The sequence below is a fragment of the Telmatherina bonti genome (genome assembly GCF_933228915.1).
Source record: "Telmatherina bonti genome assembly, chromosome: 17".
Taxonomy (NCBI): domain Eukaryota; kingdom Metazoa; phylum Chordata; class Actinopteri; order Atheriniformes; family Telmatherinidae; genus Telmatherina; species Telmatherina bonti.
Window position 1 is genome coordinate 14819098 of NC_136615.1, and position 26067 is coordinate 14845164.

Genomic DNA, 26067 nt, shown 5'->3' on the forward strand with positions numbered 1-26067 from the left:
ATAAGAGAGACTCCTCCCTGTCCAGCGACACAAATCTCTGGCCTGTCAGGATAAAGCGGCGGCTGGCGGCTGATGCTCGTTAATCCAATAATAAAAAACCTGATTGGCAACCATTCGGAAGTCTGTTTTCGGGGGAATTATTAAAGTACAAAAGCCGACGGTCTCATGCTGGCGTTGTCAATGCTTCTGTCATTGGGTGTAGCGGGTCTAACGGTGCCGGAGGATCGCTGTTGTAGGAGCCTGTCTCTATGGGGACGGCGGGTGTTACCTTTAGTTATCTCGACTGCAACACACCTATCCACCTGCTGGGGGCGCTGTTAGTCCGCACAGTGTCATTACAGGATAATTAATAAACACTTTGTTAGTGTCACCAACTCTGGTCATTTAGGGCCACCATTCTGCAGGTTTTTGTGTTTCCCTGGCACAATACAGCTTACATCAGGAGTGGGCAACTCCAGTCCTCCAGAGCTGCAGTCCTGCAAGTGTTTCCCTGCTGCAACACAGCTGACTCAAATCAATTGGTAATTTGCAGACTAGTGCAGAGTTTGATCTCAAGCTCTGCACAAGTCTGCTAATTACGCCTGGTGTGAGTCAGTTGTGTTGCAGCAGGTAAACTCCCCAAACCTGCAGGACCGTGGCCAGACCGAAGTTGCCCACCCTGCCCTAGAATTTCTTCAACTACTCATGTTATCCACGTCTTCAGAACACGAGTTGGCAAATTTAGGTAACCTTGTTGAAGAAGTTGCAAAGAGAAAAACTGGGAATTTGTGTACAATTTAATTCAAAGCAAATAGCCAGTGTTAGCTAATGAAGTTAAGATTTTCAAATGATATTTATGAGTCTTTTTGGTATGTGAAACCTTCTAGGGGTCTACATAATTGACCTAAAAGCTGTCTTTTGCTGTTGTTTTATTCATTTACGTTTACATCTGACAGGAGATAAAGGTTTTGGAGACGATTTTTTTTTATTTTTTTTTTTATTTTTTTTTTTTACCCCAAGAATATGCAGAACTTTTCAGTGCTAGTAAAACAGGGAATCATCAAATTGCAAACAAGATCCTTTCTATCTTTTCAAATTATATATATATATATATATATATATATATATATATATATATATATATATATATATATATATATATATATATATATTTATATATATATATATATATATACATATATATATAAAACACTGTTATGACGTAGTCATATACAATACATATTCAAGTCTCATACAATAAGATGCCTGACAAGGGCAAACATGGAGGGTTTTTGAAAGATCCTGAAAACATAATCCTGATTGGTGAAGCTGAGATTAGAAGAGTTCATGAAAAAAACCTTTGCAAAACAACACAAGGAGCGTGCAGCAGTGAAAGTGGTGACTTCTCTGCTGTGCAAGGCACACCAAGCTCGCTTTATTTTTTCATGCCTTAAAAAGTGCAGGAGAACAAAGCTCATGCACACTTCTGCAGCAAAATGTTAAGGTTGATTACGGCTTAATCAGATTGTTAATTATGGAAGACAATAGATCGCTGAGGTGGAGCCAGCTTTTTGAAAACCCATATTGGACTCTTATTCACATAAGGCAAGATCCCAAACTACGATGACTTTTTACCAATTTGCACAAACTTAAATTTAAAAGGGTATCTGTTGTGTGACAAATGCTTGGCATTGAGCGGAAATAACCACGAGGGGGCGACATTGTTCAACTAATTAACACATGAAAATTCATGAAAATTTGTAAAGTCCCCGTGTGCTGAGAAGAGGGGAGATGTGGATGCTTTCATTTCAAGTGGTCCTGCAGGAAACTTTTTTTTTTTTTTTTTTTTTTAAATTGACTGATCTAAATTTTGACAGAAAGAAGAAAGCAAGGATAAACTAAAACCATTTAAATCGTTACCTGTATTTCTTTTTCTAGGTTAAAATACAAACAACTTCATCTCAACTTAAGAAAACGGAGAAAGCTTAATTAAAGGCAATGATATGAGAGGATTGATGTGTGAGTTCTGCGATGGACTGGCGAGCTGTCCAGGGTGTACCCTGCCTGTCGCCCAAAGCCGGCTGGGATAGGCTCCAGCTTCCCCGCGACCCTGAATTGGAATAAGCGGTTCGGAAAATGAATGAATGAATGAATGATGTGTGAGTTACATTTATCATCATTGCCTTTCCTTGAAAAAAGTGGATTCTGATTACACGTTCCTAAATCCACCTCTGCAGGAGCCCAAGGGGTGTCAGATTAATCCCCCTATTTTTGACAGGTGGTCACAAATATAGTACATTTCAAATCTCTTATTATGAACAAACTTAGCTAAACTTTGTAAACCCAGCATAATGTAAAAAACTTTCCACGAAAAGTTTAGAATACAAGTTATAACTTGTCTGTATTTTCTGTTAGTTTTTCATTAATAATCAAAATCTCTGTTACTACATTTTACTTTGTCCAAACATTGCACATGTTCGACCTTGCTGGAAACTCCCTAAGGTCTATTTTTTCTTGTAGTTTAAATGTTGATCAGCTGACAGCGGAAATGAACAATGCAACTCAGTGAAGGTGTTGGTTTTTCTTTTTTATACCAAAGATAAGTCAACATTTGAAATGAACTTGTGCTGTCATGTTAAAGCTGTCATGTTATATGTGCTATACACACTTATCTCTCACCAGATACTTACTTTTCCCAGGCCTTTTGCCAGGTGATTGTCATTTTAACTAAATATGAAATTAAGTATGAATAAGCTGTTAATTCAGTTATTTGATTAAATGTTGTCTTCTACAGTAAAATAGCACAATAGTACCGCATGAGACCTGTATGTATCCCTTTTCTGTCAGAACAAAAGCCAAAGAAAGTTCATTGGTGTAACAAACAGAGGCTGTAATCAGATTCAAGACAGTTAGTTTTTTGCTTTCACCTGTTGTTGTTCAACTTGATAACCATAGAAGACAAAGCTGCATTGGGTCAATGTCAAATATGTTGCTGGAGGTCATTTAACCAGACCCAAACCCTGAAAAAATGATCATATAAGTCCAATCTTTAACATGAGGTCTTTGTTTGTTCCTTTAACAAAATGTAAAATAAAAAATTTCCAACTTTTTTAGGGATATTTACAATTTATGACCATGTGATATGTCAAAATTTAATAGTATAATCTTCAGCTTTCTGGTGCATTAAGAGGCAGAAGACAAAAATCAGATTGTGTTCCACAGGATTTTGAAAGTTTGTACCATAAAGTGATGCTAAATGTTTCAGAAACTATATTTATCATATATGTCATGCTGGGTTCTTATGGATTAAAATGCTACATAATGTGCAGAATTTAGCATAAGAAAAATTATTTATAAAGCTTTCCAAAATTTTCTTAGCATAGATAGTGATGATCCAATTGCTGATTATTTTTTACTTAAATTTCAGATCTTTACAGCCTACCTTTGTTTGATATTGTTGCATTATATGTGCAACAAAGCTCAACACCACAGCAGTTCAAAAGAAAAAAAAAACAATGAAAGAAAGAAAAAAGTATTCTAAGGCTTAACAGTAGTTTTTTATTGAATCATGACAACTTTACAAAACATTTTAATCAGGACATATTTCTTTGCAAAACTACAACTGTGCATGAAAATTCAAATCCAGTTCTTTTTTTACTTCTTAAAAACATATTTTTTACTTCTGGATTAGTTTATAAAACATGACATTTTGACACCTTAAACCACACTCCTTTCCAAAGTGCAGATGATGTCTTTACAACATGAAGGTCCCCATTTCTTTAAAAAAAAAAAAAACACACAATGCTTTTCTCCTTGAAGACATTTTTTTTCAAGAAATCTGAAATGTATTGCTTTTCACGGGAAAAACAAAAACCACACTGGCAAGTTTCAAATCTGGCAAATGTAACATTTAGACATTCTACAACAGGTCTGCAATTTAACACTCACCAGGTTAAACACAGTAACCATAATTGATGATTTGTAACACAATCTGAAACAAAGAGCCAATCCTTGCATCATAAATTGATCACAAATCAAATTACTCACCACCAGCCAGACCATAGTTCAATATTTAAGAACAGGCTCAGCTTTATATTGATGCTTTCAAACTATAGAAAGTATCTCTCAGCCAATAAGAGATATTTGTTCTGTGCTTAAAGGTCCAAAATCTCCAGTTTAACCTTTTCTTAGATAATGTTTTTAAATTCATTTTGTTCAGAGAAGACAGTGTAACAAGTGACATTTGGTAAGGTGACACTTTTTCATAAATATATTAAATCAATGTCTAAAGACTCAGTGATAAGACTTAGTGAAATGAAGTTCAGCAACAAAACTTGTCACTTAAAAAGAAAAAAAGGAGGTTAAAATATAATTACTTAATACTGAACAATTAGAATATTCTATAAAAGTAAAAACAAAATATCTGTACAATGGCAGAATAAACCTTTGTGAAAACTGATGTGACAAAAGATTAAAATAAATCTACTGAATATGTCAAACAAAAGACAAATAAATAACCAGTGTACACATCAAGGAGGCTTTCTTTTTGTATATACACTCCCTTTCAACAGTTTCTAATGCTCTCATATACAACCAAACAAAATAAAAAAAAATTAAAGCATAAATATAAAATAATCTTTTTCTTTCAGGTAAAAAAAAACAGACATAAATAAATACAACATAACTAAAGTTGTCCTTATTAGTATTAAAAACTTTATATAAAAAGGAGTATCTTCAGTCTTGACACAAGTTTGTCACCGTCTTTCTGATCAAAGTTTGTGTTTATATCTGTTCATTCTGAGGGTACAATCCATGTTACAAGTCTTTATTTAAACTGGTCTGGGATCAGATTCATTTGGGAGTGGATACTTGTAGGAGGGCTGGAGATGCCCTCTGACCAATCAGACATGTTGGAATGTGGGGATGAGCTGGACCACTGGTCAGGGGAGCCAGGAGAGGGGGTTAGAAAGGGGTGGTCAGGTACCTGTAGCTGGTGGTTAGGTGTGTTGTCCATGGGGCCGGAATAGCTATGCTGGGAGGGAGGGGTTAGAAACTGGGTGCCGAGCATCTGCGTCTCCTGCGGCATCACTGTGTGGATGGGCACTGAACGGCCTGAGCCGCTGTTTTGTTGCATGTCAGAGCCATTCAGCTCAACGCTTGGGAAACTCTGGCTGAGAGTTTGACCGGCGGTGGCAGAGTTGGAGTTCTGGTGCTGGAGCTGCCGTGAGTGAGCCTGCATCATGTGTGCAGATGAATTTAGATGGCTGGTCTGCAGATTCTGGTAGCCCATAATCTGAGACAAAGTGGCAGTACTGACACCATGCAGGGGACCCATCATGTTATGTGTCATGGGTGGCCCTTGAGTAAAGCTTCCTTGCTGGCCTATACTGGGATGCATCCTGGAGACCCAGTCGCACTGACCTCCTCTGCTGCCACCTATGGATGTTGTGCCCTGAGCGTTCGGACTGGATACGGGCATGTGAGAAAGACGAGGTGGGTTAGGGTCAAAAGCCATGCAGCTCATATCCTTCCCCATGTTCATCTGGCCCGTATGGGAGTCTCCACTGCCTTGTAGGAGATTAAGAGACATAGGTGGGGACTGCTGGAAAGGTGAAGGCATGGGAGGAGACGCCACATCCGAAAGATAACCGTGGGGTGACTCCAGTGAATCAACTGGGGAGAGAACAGCTGATGTGTCTAACAAGTTACTCTTCCCATCTAGAGACTTTTTCTTCTTCATCCTGTTGTCTTTGCCACCATCCTTGCCTCCTTTCCCCCCAGAGCTAAGTTTCCGAACCTTCTTGACAGAGTGACTGGGTTTGAGGTTGCTGAGATAGTCGTTGGGGGAACAGAGAGGAGGGGAAAGTGTGGAGGTGCTGAGTGGGGTATTGTGGAGCCCAGGACTTCTAACCACGTTGTATTCATCCAGAAGACGAACAATATCATGATGCATACGTTCCTGGGCGATATCCCTCGGCAGCTGGTCAAGATGGTCAGTGATCTCGCGGTTGGCAAAATGCTCCAGAAGAACTTTTGCAGTTTCAAAACTGCCTTCCCGGGCAGCGAGGAACAGTGGTGTCTCCTCCTGAAAAACGAAAAACCCAGACAGACATGGTGAATAAAATTTACAATGAACTTCCTCTCTTAGCTTCATCACAGTGGCCCTTTTACATACTTTGTTATCTTGCATGTCCTTGTTGGCGCCATTTTTCAGCAGCACCACGGCAGCCTCCACATTGTTTACAGCTGCGGCCCAGTGGAGAGCAGATTTGCCTGCAGAGATTGCATAACGAAAAGGTTTATTATAACTCTCAGCACAATGAGGCTTGTGTAAGGACATGTGAAGATCATAGACTGATTAAATGTTAGCTACCAGAATCATCAGTGGCATTAGCATCAGCATGACAGTTGATAAGCTCTTCAACCATGCCTTCAACCGCCAGTCGGGCAGCAAGGATTAGCGGCGTTGTTCCATCATGCATTCGGGCATCAAGATCAGTGGCACGATTTCGGATTAAAATCTGTGAGGAGACAAACTTGTTTAGTTAAATTATCTTAAAATGCTGTGCAAAAACACATGTGAGACACCAGAAGTGTGAGAAAGTACCTGAAACACTCCCTGTGCATCTGCAGCGACCGCAGCATGAAGAGGAGTTCGACCCATGTTATCCTGAACGTTGGCATCTGCACTGGATTCCAAGAGACGTTTGGCGGCATCTGAGCGGGCATAGCGGGCGGCCAGGTGTAGGGCAGTCTCACCTGTCCGATCGGTCTGGTTATGGAGGTTGGCACCCTGGTAAATGAAGTCAGAGATAATTTCTGCTGATGGGTCCTCTTCTTCTTCACTGTTACCAGTCTCCAAGCCTCCACCACTGCAGGAGGCGATCATAAGGGGGGTGAAACCATCTGAAAGGAAAGCAGGAGATAGTCAGTAACCATTTAAAAGAAATGACACCATGTAAAATACACTAAAGAAAGTATAATTATGGGGGAAATTAATAATGCTTAGTAATACGATGTTAGTCTGCACACGCACCTGGTCCTCTAACGTTAACATCCATGCAGTCGTTCTCTATCTCTCCCTGAGGAGGCGTAGGCGCTATGGATGCAATCCTCAGGTCAGCTGCATCCAGGTGTTGCTGGGTCCATTTCCTCTGGTCCGTATGATCGCTCAAATCCAACATGGCCTGTTCCTCAAGCTGATTAATACATAAATGAATCCGTGTCAATGGTACATATGATGAGTTACATATTTATATATTATATCTTAACTATGGGAGATGAATAGAATGTCTTACTCTGAAGCGCCTACATTCTGGATCATCATCACCCCATTCATTTTGATTGTCATCCATTAGGTTGATGTCAGAGTTTTTCATTGGTCTGATTAAAAGATGACAAGAGGAAGTTCATTAGACCATCTTTACTACAGTTAATACACAAGCAGTGTAAAGGATTTGGGCATTACTGTCTTAAGGAGTCATATTTGAAGTCTGCTTACTTCAGTCCCACTGAATCCTCTCCCAACGGTTCTCTGCGTTTCTTTTTACTGGGCTCTGACACTTTGAATCCTTCGGGAAACCACAGTTGGCCATGCTCCCGTCGCCGCTTACGAGACACCAGGACACCCAGGCATACAAATCCCAAGGCAGCCAAGCCCAGGAAGACCACATACATAGGGTAGAGCTCTGGTATGGGAGGAGGAGGAGGACTCACACCTGGTAAAAAAAAAAAAAAAAAGTTAAAATAATCATATATCATTACGATTTGAATAAGGTGAGTAGTTTGTAGATTTTTTTATACATAGTGAATGCAAAAGAGCATTGTATATGATGACATACTTGTGACAGCTTCAATATAGGGGACATTGAGATTCCCACTACTGGCCAGGGCTCCAAGGAATGCAGCAACATCTGTGGCACTCTGGAAGCATTCAGTAGACTGCTGGTAACACTGACGGTTGTCAACCTCCAGGTAAACAATGGACCTATAAGCAGAAGTGGGTAGAGACATTATAAATTGTACTACAATTATATTTAAAAGGATTTAATTGCCTAAAATGTTCAAAGATATCCTGTCTTCCTACCCTTTAACTTGCAGAGGATCCAGCTCTCTGCGTTTCCGTGAGCTGGCTGTGGAGGACACACTCTCCTTCACCTGACTCAAAACATTGGCCGGCATTGAAGCCCACTCAGGCCAACCGTCTGAAGAGTGTTTCAGCACGTTGTGTTTGACCAAGTCTTGTTCGTTGCCATAGTAGGGAAGGATCATGGGCTCTCCTTTGGCATCACGGCGGAATACCACATTAGTGTGGAGAACGCTGCTGAGCTCTCTGAGGAAGGATGAGGAACTGTTTTTAAGCACTTCTGGGACAATGTGAACCACCAGCACAAGATGTCCGTCTGCAAGCTTCTCTGGCATGTTGTTGGCACAATCCAGGCCGTCCCATTCACACTCTGCATTGTTGCAGCCTTGATCACAATGGCCATCAGCATAATGGTCTTTACAATACTGATCATATAGAGGACTGTGGGGGGGAAAAAAGGAGGAGTAAAATTGTATTAGTATTCGGATACAAAAACACAAATGATGACCCCAAAAAGTTGTTTTTGAACTTACTTGCACTGTTCTTCCTGCCCTTGACAGTCAAAGCCATCATAGAGACACCCTGGGCTGTTGCATTGGCCGTCACACTTCCCATCATTGAAGTACCGCCAGCACTGCAGAGCAGCGGAGCAGTTTTGCCAGGGATCATCGAAATTAAGCGAGCAGTCACCTCCATCCCAGCCGCAAGCGTGGTTGTTGCACAGCGAATTGCAGATGTGGTTCCCTGCCCACTCATCACACTGAGGAAGTTCGCAGCTCACTTCCACTTCTGGTGGTGGGGTGATGTCTCGACCAAATCCCCCGACAAAGGAGTAGTCCAGTATGTGGCAAAGTAGGCCGTTGAAGTTGCTAGGACAGCTGCACTGGAAGAATGGAGCATCAGGAGTGATGTGGCAAGTCCCGCCATTGTAACATGGATTGGAGATGCAGAGGCTGTCAGTGGGTGTTTGACACTCAGGCCCAGTGAAGGCTGAGGGACACAGGCAGCGTGGACCCAGATGCCCTGAGACACATGTACCACCGTTCCTACAGTTTAGACTTCCACAAGACCAGGAATCATATTCGCAAGAAGAGCCAGTAAAGCCCTGGAGACAAAAAAAAGAGAATTTATGATAAGCAATGTTGCTGCGTATGAATAGAGACAATAAATAAGCTTTTTAAGATTAAATAAATATCACAGCAACACTCACAGCGGGACATTTACAGATGAAACCATGAGGCGTGTTACTGGCAACAGCACATGTCCCTCCATTTTTGCAGGGTCTTCCTTTGCAGCCGTCAAAAACTTTGTCACAACGCTCCCCTGTGGAGCAAAAGCATTAAGTACACACACTTTCGGACATTTATGTTGATTATCTGGTATGTTATCTGCTGCTGGATGTACATCAGTACCTGTATATCCAGTACGGCATTCGCAGCGATAGCTGTTGGTGAGCTGGATGCAGTTGTAGGAGCCTCTGGGGTCACATGGATCTGACAAACACTCATTGACATCACCTTCGCAGCGTTCTCCTACGTAACCTGGTGGACACACACACCGGTAGCCACCAATGCGATCCACACACTTGCCATTGTTGAAGCACTTGGGCTCATTGGTTAATGGGTCGCTGAAGGGGTTGCAGTCATCCAAATTGATCTCGCAATGCACACCTACAGGAGGCAGAAACACTGGCTCAGGCAACACGCATATCTCAGTTTGTTTTAGCGTTTTGCATGTTTGCTTACGACATATATTTGATTTGCAGGATTGTACCTTGTGTTCCTCTGGGACAGGAGCATTTGTAAGTGTTGATGAGGTCGATGCAGGTCCCTCCATTCTGGCAAGGCTGAGACTGACATTCATTGATCTCTTTTGAGCAGTTCACACCATGGTAACCAGGGACACACTGATGGTGGAGAAACATCAATATATGTTTCAACGACTCAAATTTTAGAGAGGTCTCAGACTAAATAAGTGTTGGTAAAACAAAAGAGAATAAACACACTTTTGATGCGGTATGCATTCAGTTGTTTGCACGGTAGAAAATAATCAATAACAAATTCATCTCACCTCGCAGCTGTAACCTCCGAGATAATCAGTGCAGGTTGCTCCATTCTGGCAAGGATTGGGTGAACACTCGTCCACCTGTTCCTGGCAGTAACTTCCAGTGTATCCAGCTTGGCAGCGGCAGTAATGTGTGTTTCCAGCATCCAGACATTGGCCTGAATTCCTGCACAACTGAGCCACTTCAACACCTGAAGTCAATGCCAAAAGTAAAACACATGGAATAATCCCATCCGAAACCAGATGTAGATTCAGCGTGTTCAAAAATAGATGCCGCAGCAAGTTATCTAAGATATTGTACCTTGCTGTTTGGCTGCAACCTCACAAGAAACACTTGGAATGTCACAGTACAGACCAGTCCACCCAGTCTGACACTGGCAGGTGTAAGAGGCTCCCTGCTGCCAACAAGACCCTCCATTTTTACAGGGGGAAGAGTCACACCAGCGTACAAGATTCTAAAAAGGAAACAAAAATGAAGAATATAAATGGGGTGGGGGAGGTCCTACATGACATGTTACATCAGCTGATCTTGTGAATCCTTTACCTGACAATTGACTCCTGTGTAGCCATGAGGACAGGTGCACTTGTACGTCCCATAACCATCAAGGCAGGTGCCTCCATTAAGGCAAGGCTTAGAGTCGCACTCGTTTATATCATACTGGCAGTAGCTGCCAGTGAAACCAGTTAAACACAAGCAAGTGAAGGTGTTGATTCCGTCCACACATGTGCCACCGTTGAAGCAAGAGCTGCAGAAGACAAAAAGGTTAGAAGGTCACTATGCTCACTTTCAGAAAGATTACTGAGCAACTGAGTTTAATAATGAAATTGAAAACCACCTGTCAGTGCAGTCATTGGTGTTGATCTCACAGTTAATACCACTGAAACCTGGTGGGCAGGTGCAGGTGTAGCTGTTTACGCAGTCAGTGCAGTTGGCCCCATTCTTACATGGGCTACTCTCACACTCATTTATGTCCTGCTCACACCTGCGGCCACTAAACCCAGGCAGACAGGTACATTTGAAACTGCCGATGTCATCATGACACAGACCGCCGTTACTGCATGGATCTGAAACAAAAAAAAAAAAGATTACAGTTAACAGCTGATGTTAACTGTAAATGGAAACTAACATGATTGCAGATCTCTTCTTACTTGGCTTGCAGTCATCAATGTCTGTCTCACACTTCTGGCCAGTGTAACCTGGTTGGCACTTGCACTGGTAGCTGCCCATAGTGTTGAGGCAAAAGGCACCGTTGCGGCATGGACTTTTCACACATTCATTGATATCAACTTCACATGTTTGGCCTTTTGTGAAGAGAAAAAGACAAATGAAAAGTTTTGGGGTTTTTCCAAATTCTAGAGGATAGAGATATATATGGACAAGGAATTCCAAGTGAAACCATGCACATATGCATACCTTGCCAACCCTCAGGGCAGATGCAGGAGAAGCTCTGATAGTCTTCAGCTTCTTTACATATTCCACCATTCTTACAGGGTCGGGGGCTACAAGGGGCCAGGAGGGTCTCACAGTTGTCACCTTACAACAGAACATCAGTGTTAGCATTTGTTTATTACCAATATTAGCCTCAGAACTCATAAGATCAATGTTGATCCAAATACACACTTTCCAATATTTTTTTTAGTAAAACAGCTCACTTTTGAAAGTAATATCGAATTCTAAATCCCATTTTCCACTTCACTTCCTTATCCATTTCCATGACCAGTTAACCAAACAGGAAGGGCCTTCCAGTTTCCTGCTATTGTGTGATCATAGACAGGAAACAGGACATGGCGGAAGAGGGAATTGGGCTTGGAGAAGCGTCTACCTCCACAGCTTCTATTAGCCTGTGTGGCATGTTATTGTAAAACACACATAGTATGTCATCCTCACAAAACAGCCAAGCAGATCTTTCCACTCACAGATGTCAAAAACAGGCACCCCTATTAGTAGTTGTTGGGTGATGTTTTCTCAAAAAACACAGGACATGATAAGATAATCTTTTCAAAAAAGGCTGTTTTTGCATTTTTGCACAAAGCTGAGACAGCAGCAAACTAAACTGGCTGTCCAGAGCATAGCCTGGTTCTCAAAGTGAAGATGTCACTCCATGTCCTACCAGTGTAAGGCAGCAAACAGTTGCACTTGTATCCAGCAACATCATCGATGCAGGTTCCCTGGTTAAGGCAGGGGTTGGAGGCACACTCATTGATGTTAGTTTGGCAGTTAGGCCCTACAGCCACAAGATTAAAAAAACACACTCGGGTTAGATATAGGACCAAAGGGGCAAACTCTGTGCCTGTAAACAGAAAACACCAACAAGGTTTAAAAAACTGACCAGTAAAGCCAGCTCTGCATGTGCAGTGGTATCCACTTGTCATGTCCTTGCAGGTTCCCCCGTTCATGCAGGGGTTGGACTCGCATTCGTTGTTGTTGATGTCACAGTTTTGGCCGCTCCAGCCTGAGTCACAAGTGCATTTGTAGCTTTGGAAGAAATTGCAGACAGGTTAGTCTTTTTGTTTTGTTTGGGTGTAATTTTAACACATTTTGTCTTTAAATTGGTACAGCGCTCACCCATTGATGAGGTCCTGACATCGGCCATGGATACACGGGTTGCTGCCACACTCGTCCACCTGTGACAAACAGGTGGCATCATTGTAGCCCTCTGGGCAGAGGCAGGTGAAGCTGTTGATGCCATCCACACATGTCCCTCCATTATGACACGGATTGATGGCGCAGTCATCGATGTTGATGTTACACATTGTGCCTGCAAGACAATGAAATAGCATTTTAGGGATAGTGTGGCAAACATTCCTTTGTAAACCAATGCTTGATAAATATCTCCACTACCCACTGTAGCAGCCAAATAGCTGCTCTTTGCTTCGCTTTGGTATTGTTTAAGCCTTTCTAATCAGCTACCTAATGTGCTCTGTACAGCTCTAATGTGAGCCTGGTCTGGTGGCCCCTGGAGGCCCTTTTACCTCACCTCCGCTAATTCAATGGGGCCTTGTTGAATAGGCAGAAGAAGGGTTTCAGCTGGATCTGAAAAAGGGAGGTGCTGCCAGGAGAGAGGGAGGAGGAGGGTTGTGGCCATTCTCCCTATTCATCATCCCCCATCACCCCGGTTCTGCAGAGAGCTAACCTCACCCAAGACTGTTTACAGGGACAGAAGGCCAGACCCATTTCACACACGGCCGAGTAACAATTCAAACCCCCTTCTGATCTCCTACCCACCTCCCTCCTCTTATGCTCCTCATCAATCAGGAAGGGGAGGGTCTAACTGCCTGATCTTCAGTCACAATAGTCCTCTGTCCCTCTGTGTGTCAGTCCTGCTGTTCCCTCCACTCTAACCCCATGAGCACAAAAAGATGGTGGGGAGGGAGAGGAGGAGGGATGCACAGCAGCCTGCACACACACATTTGTTCCCTTGCCCCTTCCTCCTTTGTGGAATAATCACACAGCAACTACCAGCCAGAACTGGCTCTGTTGGGCCATGAAGGGGGGAAAAAAACATAAGAAAAGTCCACTCGCAAAGATAAGAATTTATCAGTGAAGTTTTAAATTCTAATACATGTCGAGTAAACAAGGGGCCTGGAAAGTTGTGGAGGGAAAAACATTTAAATCTGGATTATCAGTGGGATTTGTCACGCTGTCACCAATAAACATCTGATATGTGATTAAAGGCCAGCCTTGTTTTCTTTTGAAGGATCACCTTACAGAGTCTTTCCAGGCTCAACGTCACAGTCTTTTCAAAAGGCAAACAAAGTTTGTGCTTTGTGTGTATTTGTGTGTATCAGGTTTGGGGGCTGTGCTCCCTTTCTTTCTACCTCCCTGTCCCACACAGGCAACCTGACACCATTGTTCTGAAGAAGCAGACCCGGTGGCCACCTGTCCTATCTGCCCCTCCAAAGCTCAGGGGACCATCCCCCTTGCACCTGTAAACTCCTCCCAGTGCTCACCTGTGTAGCCTGGCTCACATGCACACTCATAGCCATTGATTTTGTCGATGCACCTCCCATAGTCACAAGGCTTGCTCTTGCAATCGTCCAGGTTAATCTCACAATTGAAGCCTGTTGATTAGAAACATAAGTAAAAGAAGATATGAGAAAAAACGTCAACAGCATCTCTCGAAGAATATCTTCGTTTTCAAAGAAAACTCCAGTCTCACCAGCAGTGCCTGCAGGGCAGGAGCAGATGTATGAGTTCTCCCTGTCCTGGCAGGTTCCACCGTTCTTACAAGGCTGGCTCAGGCACTCGTTGATGTTGGTCTCACACAAGCGACCAGTGTAGCCAGGGCGGCAATAGCAGGTAAAGGATGCCAGGCCATCTTTACACGTGCCATAATGGCAGGGATCAGAGTAGCACTCATTAATGTCAATCTCACAGTGCTGCCCAGTGTAACCTGGAATGAAAAAGAAATTATTAAATGGCTGCCAAATTTACAAGGAAAGGAACACAAAAGATTAAACATGAAATTTCTAGAATTTTCACAATAACATACCTTCAGCACATTCACAAGTGTACTTGTTGGGTCCATCAGTACATTTAGCTCCATTCTTGCAGGGAGTGCTGGCACATTCGTCAATATCAACCTGACAAAGGCTCCCTGAAAATCCTGTAGATACATTGCAAATGACGATTAAATATGTGAAAATGCCAAAAACTGACTCAGCTCAATATATTCCTTGAATCATATCTACAGTGTGCATAATGTGAAACTGGAGAACAAACTAATTTGCATTTCAAGTGGGTCCACAGGACGCTGAAAGTCCTTACAAAACCATTCCACTACACTACCTCCGACCTCCCCCCTTCTCAGCTTTTACTGTTCACTGAAATCTCCCCTTTCAAATCACAACACAATGGCCTCCAGCTTACCAGCTATAAACCAATCCCTGCCCCCAATTTTGGCGCTAAACTCTAACACAAACTTTCATGCCCGCCAAATATGCTAATGTGTGTGCAGCCTGGTCCACTTTGTTTAGTTCACCCATAAAAACATTCAATAAGAGGTAAATCATTACTGTTCAGTCTGCGAACCATGTGTGCAAAACTGATTGACACTTTGGTTGATGATCTACTCTTTTATCAAGCCTTCGCCGCTTCAGTTGTCTGACCGAAAAGGGTCTGAATTAGATCAAATCAAATGATTTTCAAACTCATCTTTTTTTTCACTCCAATATTTAAAAGATTTCCAGATATCCTCTCACCTTTGGGGCAATCGCAGTGGAAGGAGTTGATCTTGTCGATGCACTTTCCATTATTGAGACAAGGCTGACTGGCACACTCATCTGTGTTGATGTGGCAGAACACACCTTCATATCCTGAAATAGGAGGAGAATAAAAAGAGTCAAACTTCTCTTCTTGCACTAGGACATAAGACTTCAAGGGAACATTCTGTACATTGCATTTTGGATTTCTCCCTTCAGTGAGCTGAAAATATTCCTGTCTAAAGAAAATGTTTGCAAAATTTTTAATATAACAACAAGTTAGATTATCTCCCAAAGCAAACACGGATAGAAAACTACACAAAGTGCTTCATCTTTTTATCTGAAGCTCTCTTTAAGTATGTGTTGACATCATCATTTCATGCCTATACATAAGTCTGCTCACTGACAAGGTTTGTCCTTTTTAATCACTGCAGTATTTAAATCTATTAGCAGATATCCTCAAAATGGAATTACAAACATGTAAACTGTGGGCTTTATAATTATATCTCAAATAGTTTTTTAAAAAATTTATTAAGTTGAATGTATTTAACCATTTAAAGCCCTTTTTATTTTGCTCCACTTGTCTGACCTGGCATACAAATGCAGTGGAACCCTCCGATCTGGTCGAGACAGGTGGCGTCATTATAGCAGGGATTGGACATGCATTCATTCACATCCATCTCGCATCGTGGTCCTTCATATCCTTGAAGGCACTTGCAGTGGAAAGAGCCTTTTGTGTTGAGACAGCGCCCGCCATGCTCACAGGGGTTGGCACCTACAACAGTTAAGTTACAAGGTGTCCTATTTCTGAGTGCTAATATATATTTGAATATTTTCACAACTTTGAAGGTTTTTATTTAGAAACTAAAAAAAAGCTGTCTGCATAACTTACCAAGAGAGCACTCATCAATATCTAAGTTGCAGGCAGAGCCAGTATAACCTGGAGGACAGGTGCATATTGCCTTTCCGTTGACTGGGTTGGTGTCACAGTTTGAGCCCTTTTGACATGGGTTGCTGATGCAGGCATCATCAAGGTGACAAAGCAAACCTGTATGTGCAAATATTCCACATTTAGTTTATTTTGCAAGATGATGACTTGATCACACAGTGCATCTGGAGGGACTGCAGGGAGTTGTACCTGTGCGTCCGTGAGGACACTCGCAGAAGAATGAGGCCACGCGATCATGGCAGGTGGCGCCATGATAACAAGCTGCACTAGCGCAGTCATCAATGTTCTCGCTGCAGTCATCTCCAGTCCACCCATTGACGCAGACACAGTGGTAGCTGCCATGTGTGTCGTGGCATGTTCCTCCATTCTGACACGCATTGGGCATCAGCTCACACTCATCAACATTTTCAGTGCAGTACTGACCTAAAAGAGATGACATAAAGAAAGGAGCATAATTGCAGTGTGGGATAAGTTTGTTTTTTTCTATCTTAACTATTAAGGTAATTATAAGGAAAAAAAATGAACGTGAAAGATCACCTGTGTAATGAGGTGGGCACTGGCAATTGTAGGTGTTCACCCCATCCACACACACACCACCATTCTGGCAGTTGTGACCTGGACAATCATCAATGTTGTGCTCACAGTGCTGGCCTGTGAAGCCTGATAAACAGACAGAACAGGACCGTAAGATTTGAAGAAGTGTAGTAAGAAAGATAAAGACAAAGATTTAGCAACACTTGGAATAATCAGACCTTTCCTTCTTTTTGTTATCACTGTGCTTAAAAAGATAAGGTCTCTATATCCTCGTGGCAAACTGTTTTATTTGATTGTCTCCTCCTCAAACATCAAAGCCTTGAGTGGGTGTTTTACCGACATGATAGTCTGATTAACAATCAACTCGGGGCTCTGCAGGTGCTTGTGCAGCTTCGCTATCTAAACGCATTCCACAGCAGACACCCACGAGAGACACACAGCATGGATTAAACTTTAACACACAGCCCCTCAATATCCCTCATTCAGCTGGATATCTAAAGAACATGCTTTGCAGAAAAAATAAACAGACAATCAAACAAAAATTCAAGTAACAGAAAGATTCAGTAGTGGTTAATTTAATCCTTTTTTATTAAAGCTTTCTAATAGTGAAAAAAGGAACGTTTTTTTAGTGGTTTGAAAGGGAAAGGTTTCTGTAGAGCTGGTGTGCTGGTTGTAACAGCAGCAACCGCAACACTGCAACAACAGCTTTGCATACCAACACAATAAAGCTGGTAGACAGACTGGCTGTTATTTAGGTGAAAAACAAGATATTTTTGTGAGTTTGTGACCTAGTGAATGGGGTGTGCATATCTATACATCTATGTGTATCTCTGCCCCTTTGTGGGCTCAATGGTGATTATCAGGAGGAAACGTCTGTGTTACTGCATCCTGTCAGTGGAGGCTGGCAGAAAGAAGGGAGTGGGATTAGTACCACCACCCAAGCAGATTTTACCACAACAAGTTTTTTTAGGTCAACTGATGTAATAGGAAAACACTACAACACTACAACAGCCATAACATTTCCACATGTGCTATAAAATGACTTAGACAACTCTTAATCTGCTAATTTATGCTTAAATCCATGTTTGTATGTTACCTGGAAGGCAGCTGCAGTCGTAGGTGGTATCGCCCTTCTGGACACAAGTACCTCCATTTTGGCATGGCGAAGGGCTACATGGCATGTAGGGGGTCTCGCAGTGACGGCCAGTAAACTCTTGAGGACAGCGGCAACTATATGAGCCAACCTCGTTCACGCACACACCACCGTTATTGCACGGAGAAGGAGTCAGAGCACACTCGTTTACATCTTGCTTGCATGTTTGACCATGGAAGTTGGACGGGCAAGTGCACTTATAGGTGGAATCTAAGGCTGAGCAATGGCCACCATTTGCACATGGATTGGAAGCACATGGGTTAGGTATCTGGCAAGTTTTGCCTGCAAAATAACATTTAAAAAAAGAACATTAATCAGGATGGTTAATGGTGAAACTGAAGAAAGGAAAATTACACAAAAATCAAAGAGTCTTAGTGTGTTAAAACTACATACCAGACCATCCTGGTGGGCAATGGCAGCGGAAGATAGTGAGAGTGATCAGATCACATGTTCCTCCATTGCGACAGGGGGAGCTCATGCAGGCATGGTTCGTTGGGGTCAGGCATAGTCTGTCAGTGAAACCCAGGCGGCACACACAGTGGAAATCAAATGTGTTGCCATGGGAAATGGCACGACATTCGCCACCGTTGCGGCAGGGGGATGGACTGCATGGGCTGGGGTACTGACACCGACTGCCTACATAATCACTGGGACACCTGGGAAAAGACAAACAAGAGATGGAGCCATGATCATGTTTAGAAAAGCTGTGATTAGAAAGTCATGGTCTGGCTTTCTCAATATCATGGGAACAATTACAGAAACAAAAGAGGAATAATAGGAGGGGGGGTAAATAGGGGGAGTGGAAGGGGACTGAAAGTTTCCCGCCCAGCAAAGTCCCACTGCAGTGGGACAGGGAAAGCATGTTGTTGTAGTGTGTCTCTCTGGATTAGACTCTCTCAGAACCTTGAAAACACATTCTGCTGTCTAGCCTGGCCATAACAGCCTGTTCCCATCTACCTTTTGCCCCCACGCTGTCCACATTCATCCTGACTGATTGTAGAGATCAAGGGGACTGTGCCGCCTATGGATGCCCCGTATGAAGCTGTGCATTCAAGCCCTAAGCTCTCCGCTGTTTCCCTCCCCTCCAAACAAAGACAGTTACTACTACAGTCACATAGCTCCAAGAAGCTGGTTAGTAGAACAATACAGTTCATGTCATTCATATACATATATATTTGTATATGTTTATATATGTATATATTTATATACATACTTATATGATTTGGATTCCACATATTTGAAATGCTCAGGCTTCATCTGACATGCAGCCTATACATGACGGTGGGGTCCCATCTGTCATGTAAAGCAGCATTTAAAGTCAGCAAAAAAGTGTTTATGTTTGAATTGGGGCTAGTGTGACAGTGTGCAGTTGTGCACGAGTCTATGAGTGTCTATGCATAAGAAAGGGCATCTGTTGGCCTCCGAGTATCTCCACAGGGAGCAGGTGCGCATGTTAATGAAGGCAGCTGTTGGACAGGGCTCCTCCTCCTCCTCCCCATCCTCCTTTCTCCTCCTTCTCCTCTCCGCTTATCCCTCTTCTTCTTCCTCTCCTCACCCTCCCCTCTGTTCCCTTCTCAGACGGGGGTGCTGAAAAGCCAACCTCTCCTCTGGGGACATAAAGAACCCATGTGAAGTCAGCTGTTGCAACTTCTGTCTCTTCAACTCCACCATCTATTCTTAATTCCCCTCTTCCCTACCTGTTCCTGTTTTGATTTTTAACACATCCTCTTTCCTGTCTAGCTTTCTCTGCATTGCTGCTTCTGCTCATGATCAGATTTTCATTGCTCTGTTTGCTTATTCTTCTCCTGTGAGAATATTTTACAGCTCCAAGCAGCTGGCTTTTTAAAGCGCTCCCGTTAAGTCGCACAGGATTGCTGAAAACTCAGTTGTTGACTTAGTTAGGTGTGACCAGTCGGATGGTTTTAACAGTACAGTGTGCCCCTACAGGGAGCCTTGTAAGTTGTAATTAGTCTGTCTGCTTCCTATTTTGTTTTACCATAAAAAACATGCTGAGCAGTCATAAAAAAAAAAAGCCACATTTGTGATATAATGTAATGAAACGAAGATGTTTTAACATTGTGTGTGTGTCCCCTTTTTGTGATTTCGAGATAAAGAGCCACTGAAAAGACAAGCAGCACACACCACGGCAACAGGTCTCTCCCAGCGATGCAATGTCCCCCCAAGCCAGAGCAGATGCTTCCCTGACCTCTGACCGTAAACACTTTTGTGACTGTGTGACGGCCTCTTTGCCTTCTCTCCCCTCTCTCCTCTCTCCCCACTGGGCCTGATCTACCATCTGTCACTCTGGGGGCGACATTAACCTCAGACACAAAACCAACCCAACTGTGCAGTGGAAATGCCACTGCTGTATAAAAGTCACATGAAAAGATTGGGGGTATTATACAGTAACCCTTAATTTTACTTATGAAGTATCTTAACCTTTTTGTTCTATTTAATCTTCCATTCCTAACATTCACTCCCCCTTTTTTCTTTCTTTTATATTTGTTTCTCCCTCTCTTCTTTTTTCACGTTGTCGACTTAACTTGTGTTCCTTTAGATTTGTCTAATCATTAGCCAAGATCTGACCCCTGCAGCCCACATCTGTTACAAAGACCAAGAACAGAACAATGTAGCTTAGGAAAGGAAAATGAAAAAAAAACTGTAGCTGGAGGGCTTTAAACTTTTAAATACAATGACTTTACTGCACAATGTTGGAATCAATAGTAAGAAAATCTGCACCAACAAGCAGGTCGTACAACTAAAACAAGCACAGAAACATGTTGTAAATACATCTTCCCTTGCACGTTTATGAAACTAAAAAGCCAAGAATTTATCTATTTAATTTCATGCCTGCCAGAGAATATTGTGATGGCTTTAGTAAAATACCCATTTTCTAGGAGATCTTGCATCAGAGTTAAACTTCTGACAGAATAAAACTGAGCAACTGATCATCTGCAAACCACCACTTTCTGTCATAACTTCAGCAATGTATTTTCTAGAGGCAAACGCAAGGACATGCTATTTCTACAACTCTGGGAACACATCTTTTTTTTCCCAGTAAAAACAGGATATACACCTGCCTGCTACTGCGTTAACTATGACAGTTATCAGATAACCTGTAACCTAAAGTTCATTAGTCAGATTAACATCAACCAGGTGGTGACACTACAGCATCCTCAATCTGGATGCATTTAAAGTTTCTTCCCAGTCTTTCTTGTGTCTTTTAGCAGTAATACCAATTTGTTTGTGGGAATAAGCAATGATGAGGGGTAGATAACAGTCCTATCTGATCTCATTAACAAGTGGAATCTATGAAAATAATCAAAAGATAGAAACATTTCCACATACACATATGAGGAGATGTCCTTCCTACATTTGACAACTAGTGCTGGTGAATGTCAACTTTCAGCACCCACTACTGCAAAATAGCCTCTTATCTGTTCGCTCTGACAGCACAGCTTTGATTGTTCCGCTCTGAGAAGCTCCAGATGGGTCTACTCAGAGGCCACCCCAACTAAAAATGTGGGAAACACGTGACTGCGTTGAATAAGTCTCTTTACAGTAGCTTCACCAGTGTTGTGTCATATTGATTTGCTTCCAAGTAGGTTAAAGAGGATTGGAATTTCACCACAGCATTTCAAAACCCTTCTTCCATGCTGGATCAGAGGAGTCCTGGCATCTGGAGAATGAGCCCAACCAGGGGAGTGGCAGCCTCGGAGCTTTAAGTCCAACATCAGCAGGCACACTTAACCCTGTCATGAACTTACATGCTCCTGATTTGCTTAGCCTGTGCCTCCAAAGAAACCTGCCTGGTAATCCTATAGCAGGACAAATGAAGAGCAGCGTTCTTTTAGTGGTGCTGAACTGGTCCTAGACAGGTCTTTTAGGGGTGAGACATTTTATCATCAATATGCAACACCAGACAACTCTGTGTAAGGTCACAGAGATCTGAACGCACCAACCGTCACAGACTCTAAGTCAACTCTTTCTTTCTAGTCTATTTCTATAAGACGTTTTGCGGGACTTAAGACACGTAGGGGGAGAGTTAAGATGTTTCCTGGGTTTATTATTAACTGTCAACTATGACCAAAACAGTGTCTATTTCAGCAAAGCAGCATCAGGCGTGTTTGAGGTCATCAACCTTTAAACCTCGGTATGCCCTCGTTACTGTCCCACACATGGAACTAAATTTGACTCACACGACAGTATGCCTTTCCTTGCATGCTTTCCAGCAGCTCACATAAGAAGGCAGCTCCAGCTCCATGGGAAACAGGAAGCCCCGGACCTTCAGATAACCTCTAACTTCGCTGAGTCCTTTCCAAACGCTTTTATAGATGCCTGTTGTTGTTTGTGTGTCTCATAGATGTGTTTGTACATGCCCACAATGTTGCTTTCTTCTTTTTTTTTTTTAATTTTCAGTCAATTTTCAACTGTAGGAAAAAGGGGTCTTACAGTCAGTCAATAAAATGAGTTTTCCCACTTGAATTTGAAGAATGTAAACAATGTTTTACTTACAAGAATTCGACAGTGCTTACACCCAACCACAAAACCTAAAGTGCAGCTGCCAGATCTGAGCTTCTGACATGGAAGAATTGTTGATTTGTGGTTGAGTCGTATATAAATTTGCATCACGTATTTGTATGATTATGCACACAACTTTCTTGAAGTCTTGCACAGCATGGACACTTTATGGATTGTCTTTTTCTTTAGAACTTTGGCAAAGAATGCTCCATTGCTTTGTTGATAATGAGAATGACTTTAAATCAAGGTGGAAAACAAACAAATTAAAAAAGATACTCTAAAAATAGATCAAGTACCAAACCTTTTGTTTTCATTGCACTAAATATATCAGGTTTAGCCAGAAAGTAAGGAAAGCATCCTTCTGAGCAGATACCAAGATCTTTGCAAATCTATATGATAACTGATTATCACAGTTTATACCAATCCTAACGTTTTTCTCTATGCCAGCATGTGATATACTTCTGTACCCGTGGGAACTGTGCTGGAGGAGGATTTAAATCTATCTTACCACTCAAATCTGTGTCACCATATGCCTGCACAGAGCAGCATAACCATAATGCACGAGTCAAACATAACAGTAAAAGTTAAGTGAGTGGGGATTTTAAAGACTTCTTAAACTTTTGACATTAGTAAGACTGCTTGAACCACTTCTGGAAACCCCTCCCTGCTGCAGACGCTGCACCCTGACCCCTGATTCTCCCTGCGCACCCCAGGACTGATAGCTGTTTGGCTTGGGAAGGATGAATGATTAATGAAAGGAAAGCAAGGAGGAAGAGAGAGTGCGGGTGGGTGAAGTGATGCCCTCATCCTGTCGGTTTTTAATTGGACCGAGCAGAGATGGGGACCACAAAAAGAGCTTTGTGGGGGTGGAGGGAAAGTTTCTGTGTGCCAGTGTGTACACACGTGCGGAGGTCTGTATGTGTGTGTGTGTGTGTGTGTGTGCGTGTGGATAAAGTGTGCAGATTGTGAATTGGTGGCCCTAGGCAATAGTAGCACAAGCTCTTCAATAGCACCTCCTTGTCCCCACAGACCAGAGAAGTGCCTGCTATGACCACATGCCCTCAGGGTAAACCAGGCCACCTCTGAGTTTCTATACAGATGGACAAAAAAAATGATGCCACAACTGGAAAGTACAATACAAATGTACCACATTCAGAGTGCATCTGTTTTGGCCTCTAGGCAAAAAAAAAAAGCCAGCATCAGCTTTCTCTTGTCATCTTACACAAAAACATTCAAGGCTGAATCCCAAAGCTCAGACTGCTATGAAGGTATGTTGAATATTAGGTGTCTCATCCATAAACCTAACATCAATCCACAGTCTACACAAACAGCCCACAATCTGCTTCCCTGTGTCTGTTCCCACTTGTTTGTCCCCAAATTTCTGCACTTTATTCCAATTAATCTCACTCTCGACATCCAATCCAATTACATTTCACAGCCATCTGGCTTTCAAATGGGGATCACAAGCAGTAAGGTTGGGGAGGGTTGGTTGGGGTTGAAGGGGGAGGGGGGGCGGTATCCATTCAAAATTAAGGAGACAAGCCTTTTTGAGGGGGTTATGGCAGGGGTTTGGTGTGTGTTGTGGTGGCTGTGGCATGATGGGAAGCCCCACTCAGATTAGTCACACAGCATTATTCTGACTGCTGGACAATGGGTGACGGGCGGCGGGCGAGCCCCAGCTGTCGTCCATGAAAGAGCAGAACAACAAGATTTAGGACTGGACGCGTACTCTTACTTTGCTGGCGAGGGGGTCTTGCATTCATTAACGGGCTGCTGTTGGGAGGTGGGCTTTTGTCCAGCTACCCCTCCATCACCTCTCGAACATTCTGGGTCTATACTCACTTTTTTTTCTCCACTTCTCAAAAGTTTTCTCGTTTTAGAGAACGCAAGAGTGGAGCAATGCAACTCCTGGAAGGATACAGGAGCACACCAGCCCAAAAGAAACTTAAGGGCCTCTGGTTGCTGGGCACAAGGCGCGCTCAAAGGCTGGAATGAAAGGGGGAAATATGTGGCCCCTTTTCTTTCCAATCCAAAAGCACTTTCAAAGACCAAAAGGGCCCACTACTAAGACTATACACATTTCAAATACCACACAAGGACAGCAGCTAATATTAGTGTGTTGGTATGGTGTGCAGTGCAGTGCAACATCAAGTGAATCACTTGTTGCTGCTTTTTAGTCTTCTTTTAGGTTGTTACTTACTTGCATTCTCCATTGCCATTTGAGATGGCTTCACACCTTCCTCCGTTTAGGCATGACTCAGTAGGCAGGGAGCATTTTAGACCTGAGGAGAGCAGGAGAAATATTTAACATATCCTTAACTCAACATTAACTCTCAGTCCACAGTGTATGCATGCAATCTGTTGGTGTCACCGTGGATTAGGCAGTGCTGAAATGATCAGTGAGACATTATTCATCTTAGACTTTGCACAAATCTTTAATCTCGCACATTCTGATCTTTTAATTGATTTGTTACACGACTGTCCGTGGGGGATACTCTAGTGGAGCCTGTGGCGGACACCGGGAAAGCCAAAGCGCGTGGTGCGTGGCTTTGGGAGCGCACGCTTTTGCGTGGGGAGAGCGCGGCAGCTGCGGGGCTCAGATGCGGAACAAAAGAAATCAGAGTCCAGCACGAGCCATAAAACACTCTCCTCCGGCATTGTTTACCGGCAGACGGGGGTAAGGGAGCGCCCCCCACCCACCCACACCCCACCCAGCACACACAACACTCCCACACTTGCAGACAAAAGGTGGCCTCCCTCCCCCTTTCGCGTCCCCCCTGCGTCAACACACGCACCAAACTTCTATTATCTCTGATGTTATTTAAAACCTGCTCGCAGAACAAGTTAAAACCAAGTCATTTAAGTCATTTCATTTCTGTTACTTTAAAATTACATAAACAAAAATATAGTCTCCCAGTTAGTTAATAATTAGGCTGTAAATAAGTTGTTGCACTTTCCAGCGGAATCTGGTCTGCTTGTTTCTAATGTTTGGTATCTTTAAGAGACTAGAAGGAAGTCAGAGGCCAGCCAAGCTCGGCAATTTGTGGCTTTTTTCTGAACTCTTTCCCACGATTAGGAAACACTCTTTAAAGCAGTTTTGCTATGCAATTATATCCAGAACTTTAACCCCGTTCCCTTTACTATAATGCCAATATATTGTAAAAAAAAAATAAATAAATAAAAAAAAAAAAAAAAAAAGAAAAATACATACATATATATATATATATATATATATATATATATATATATATATATATATATATATATATATATATATATATGATCGACTTAATCTGGTTTTTACCAATTTTTTTAAAAATCAATTTAAACTTACTGAAAGTAACTTTAAAGTGGTTTAAGTTTCCCTGTTGAGTGTAAGTCTTGCCATTCTCCTCTTTTTTCCAGTCAATATTTATTCATTTACTAACTGAAGAAAGTTTACCTTGTGAGAGGACGATTGCTGGAATCAGAAATGTCAGTTTCACTAAGAAACGATACATTCCTCCTCTTCAACTTCACAAATGTGGCTGACTCCCGCGTTGGGTTCGCATAGATCCGCAGTTTGACACTCCAGATGTT

General features: G+C 42.5%; 1 protein-coding gene across 1 annotated transcript; it reads right to left on the bottom strand.

The window, feature by feature from the left end:
- Positions 1–4804: 4804 nt before the first annotated feature.
- notch1a (notch receptor 1a) lies at positions 4805–26067 on the bottom strand (the record flags this gene model as incomplete). Its single annotated transcript, XM_079256677.1, has 34 exons — positions 25931–26067; positions 24689–24770; positions 18361–18623; positions 17911–18249; positions 16818–16940; positions 16470–16703; positions 16224–16379; positions 15921–16106; positions 15332–15445; positions 14623–14736; positions 14290–14523; positions 14081–14191; positions 12696–12888; positions 12460–12605; positions 12241–12354; positions 11544–11663; positions 11279–11431; positions 10966–11194; positions 10674–10875; positions 10431–10584; positions 10136–10320; positions 9839–9971; positions 9478–9735; positions 9276–9388; positions 8599–9170; positions 8066–8506; positions 7821–7966; positions 7481–7697; positions 7278–7362; positions 7016–7178; positions 6587–6885; positions 6353–6500; positions 6155–6252; positions 4805–6064 (listed from the first exon to the last, which is right to left on the bottom strand). Exons 1-34 carry the CDS (start codon positions 25986–25988, stop codon positions 4805–4807), a joined length of 7443 nt encoding a protein of 2480 aa, XP_079112803.1. The 5' UTR covers positions 25989–26067.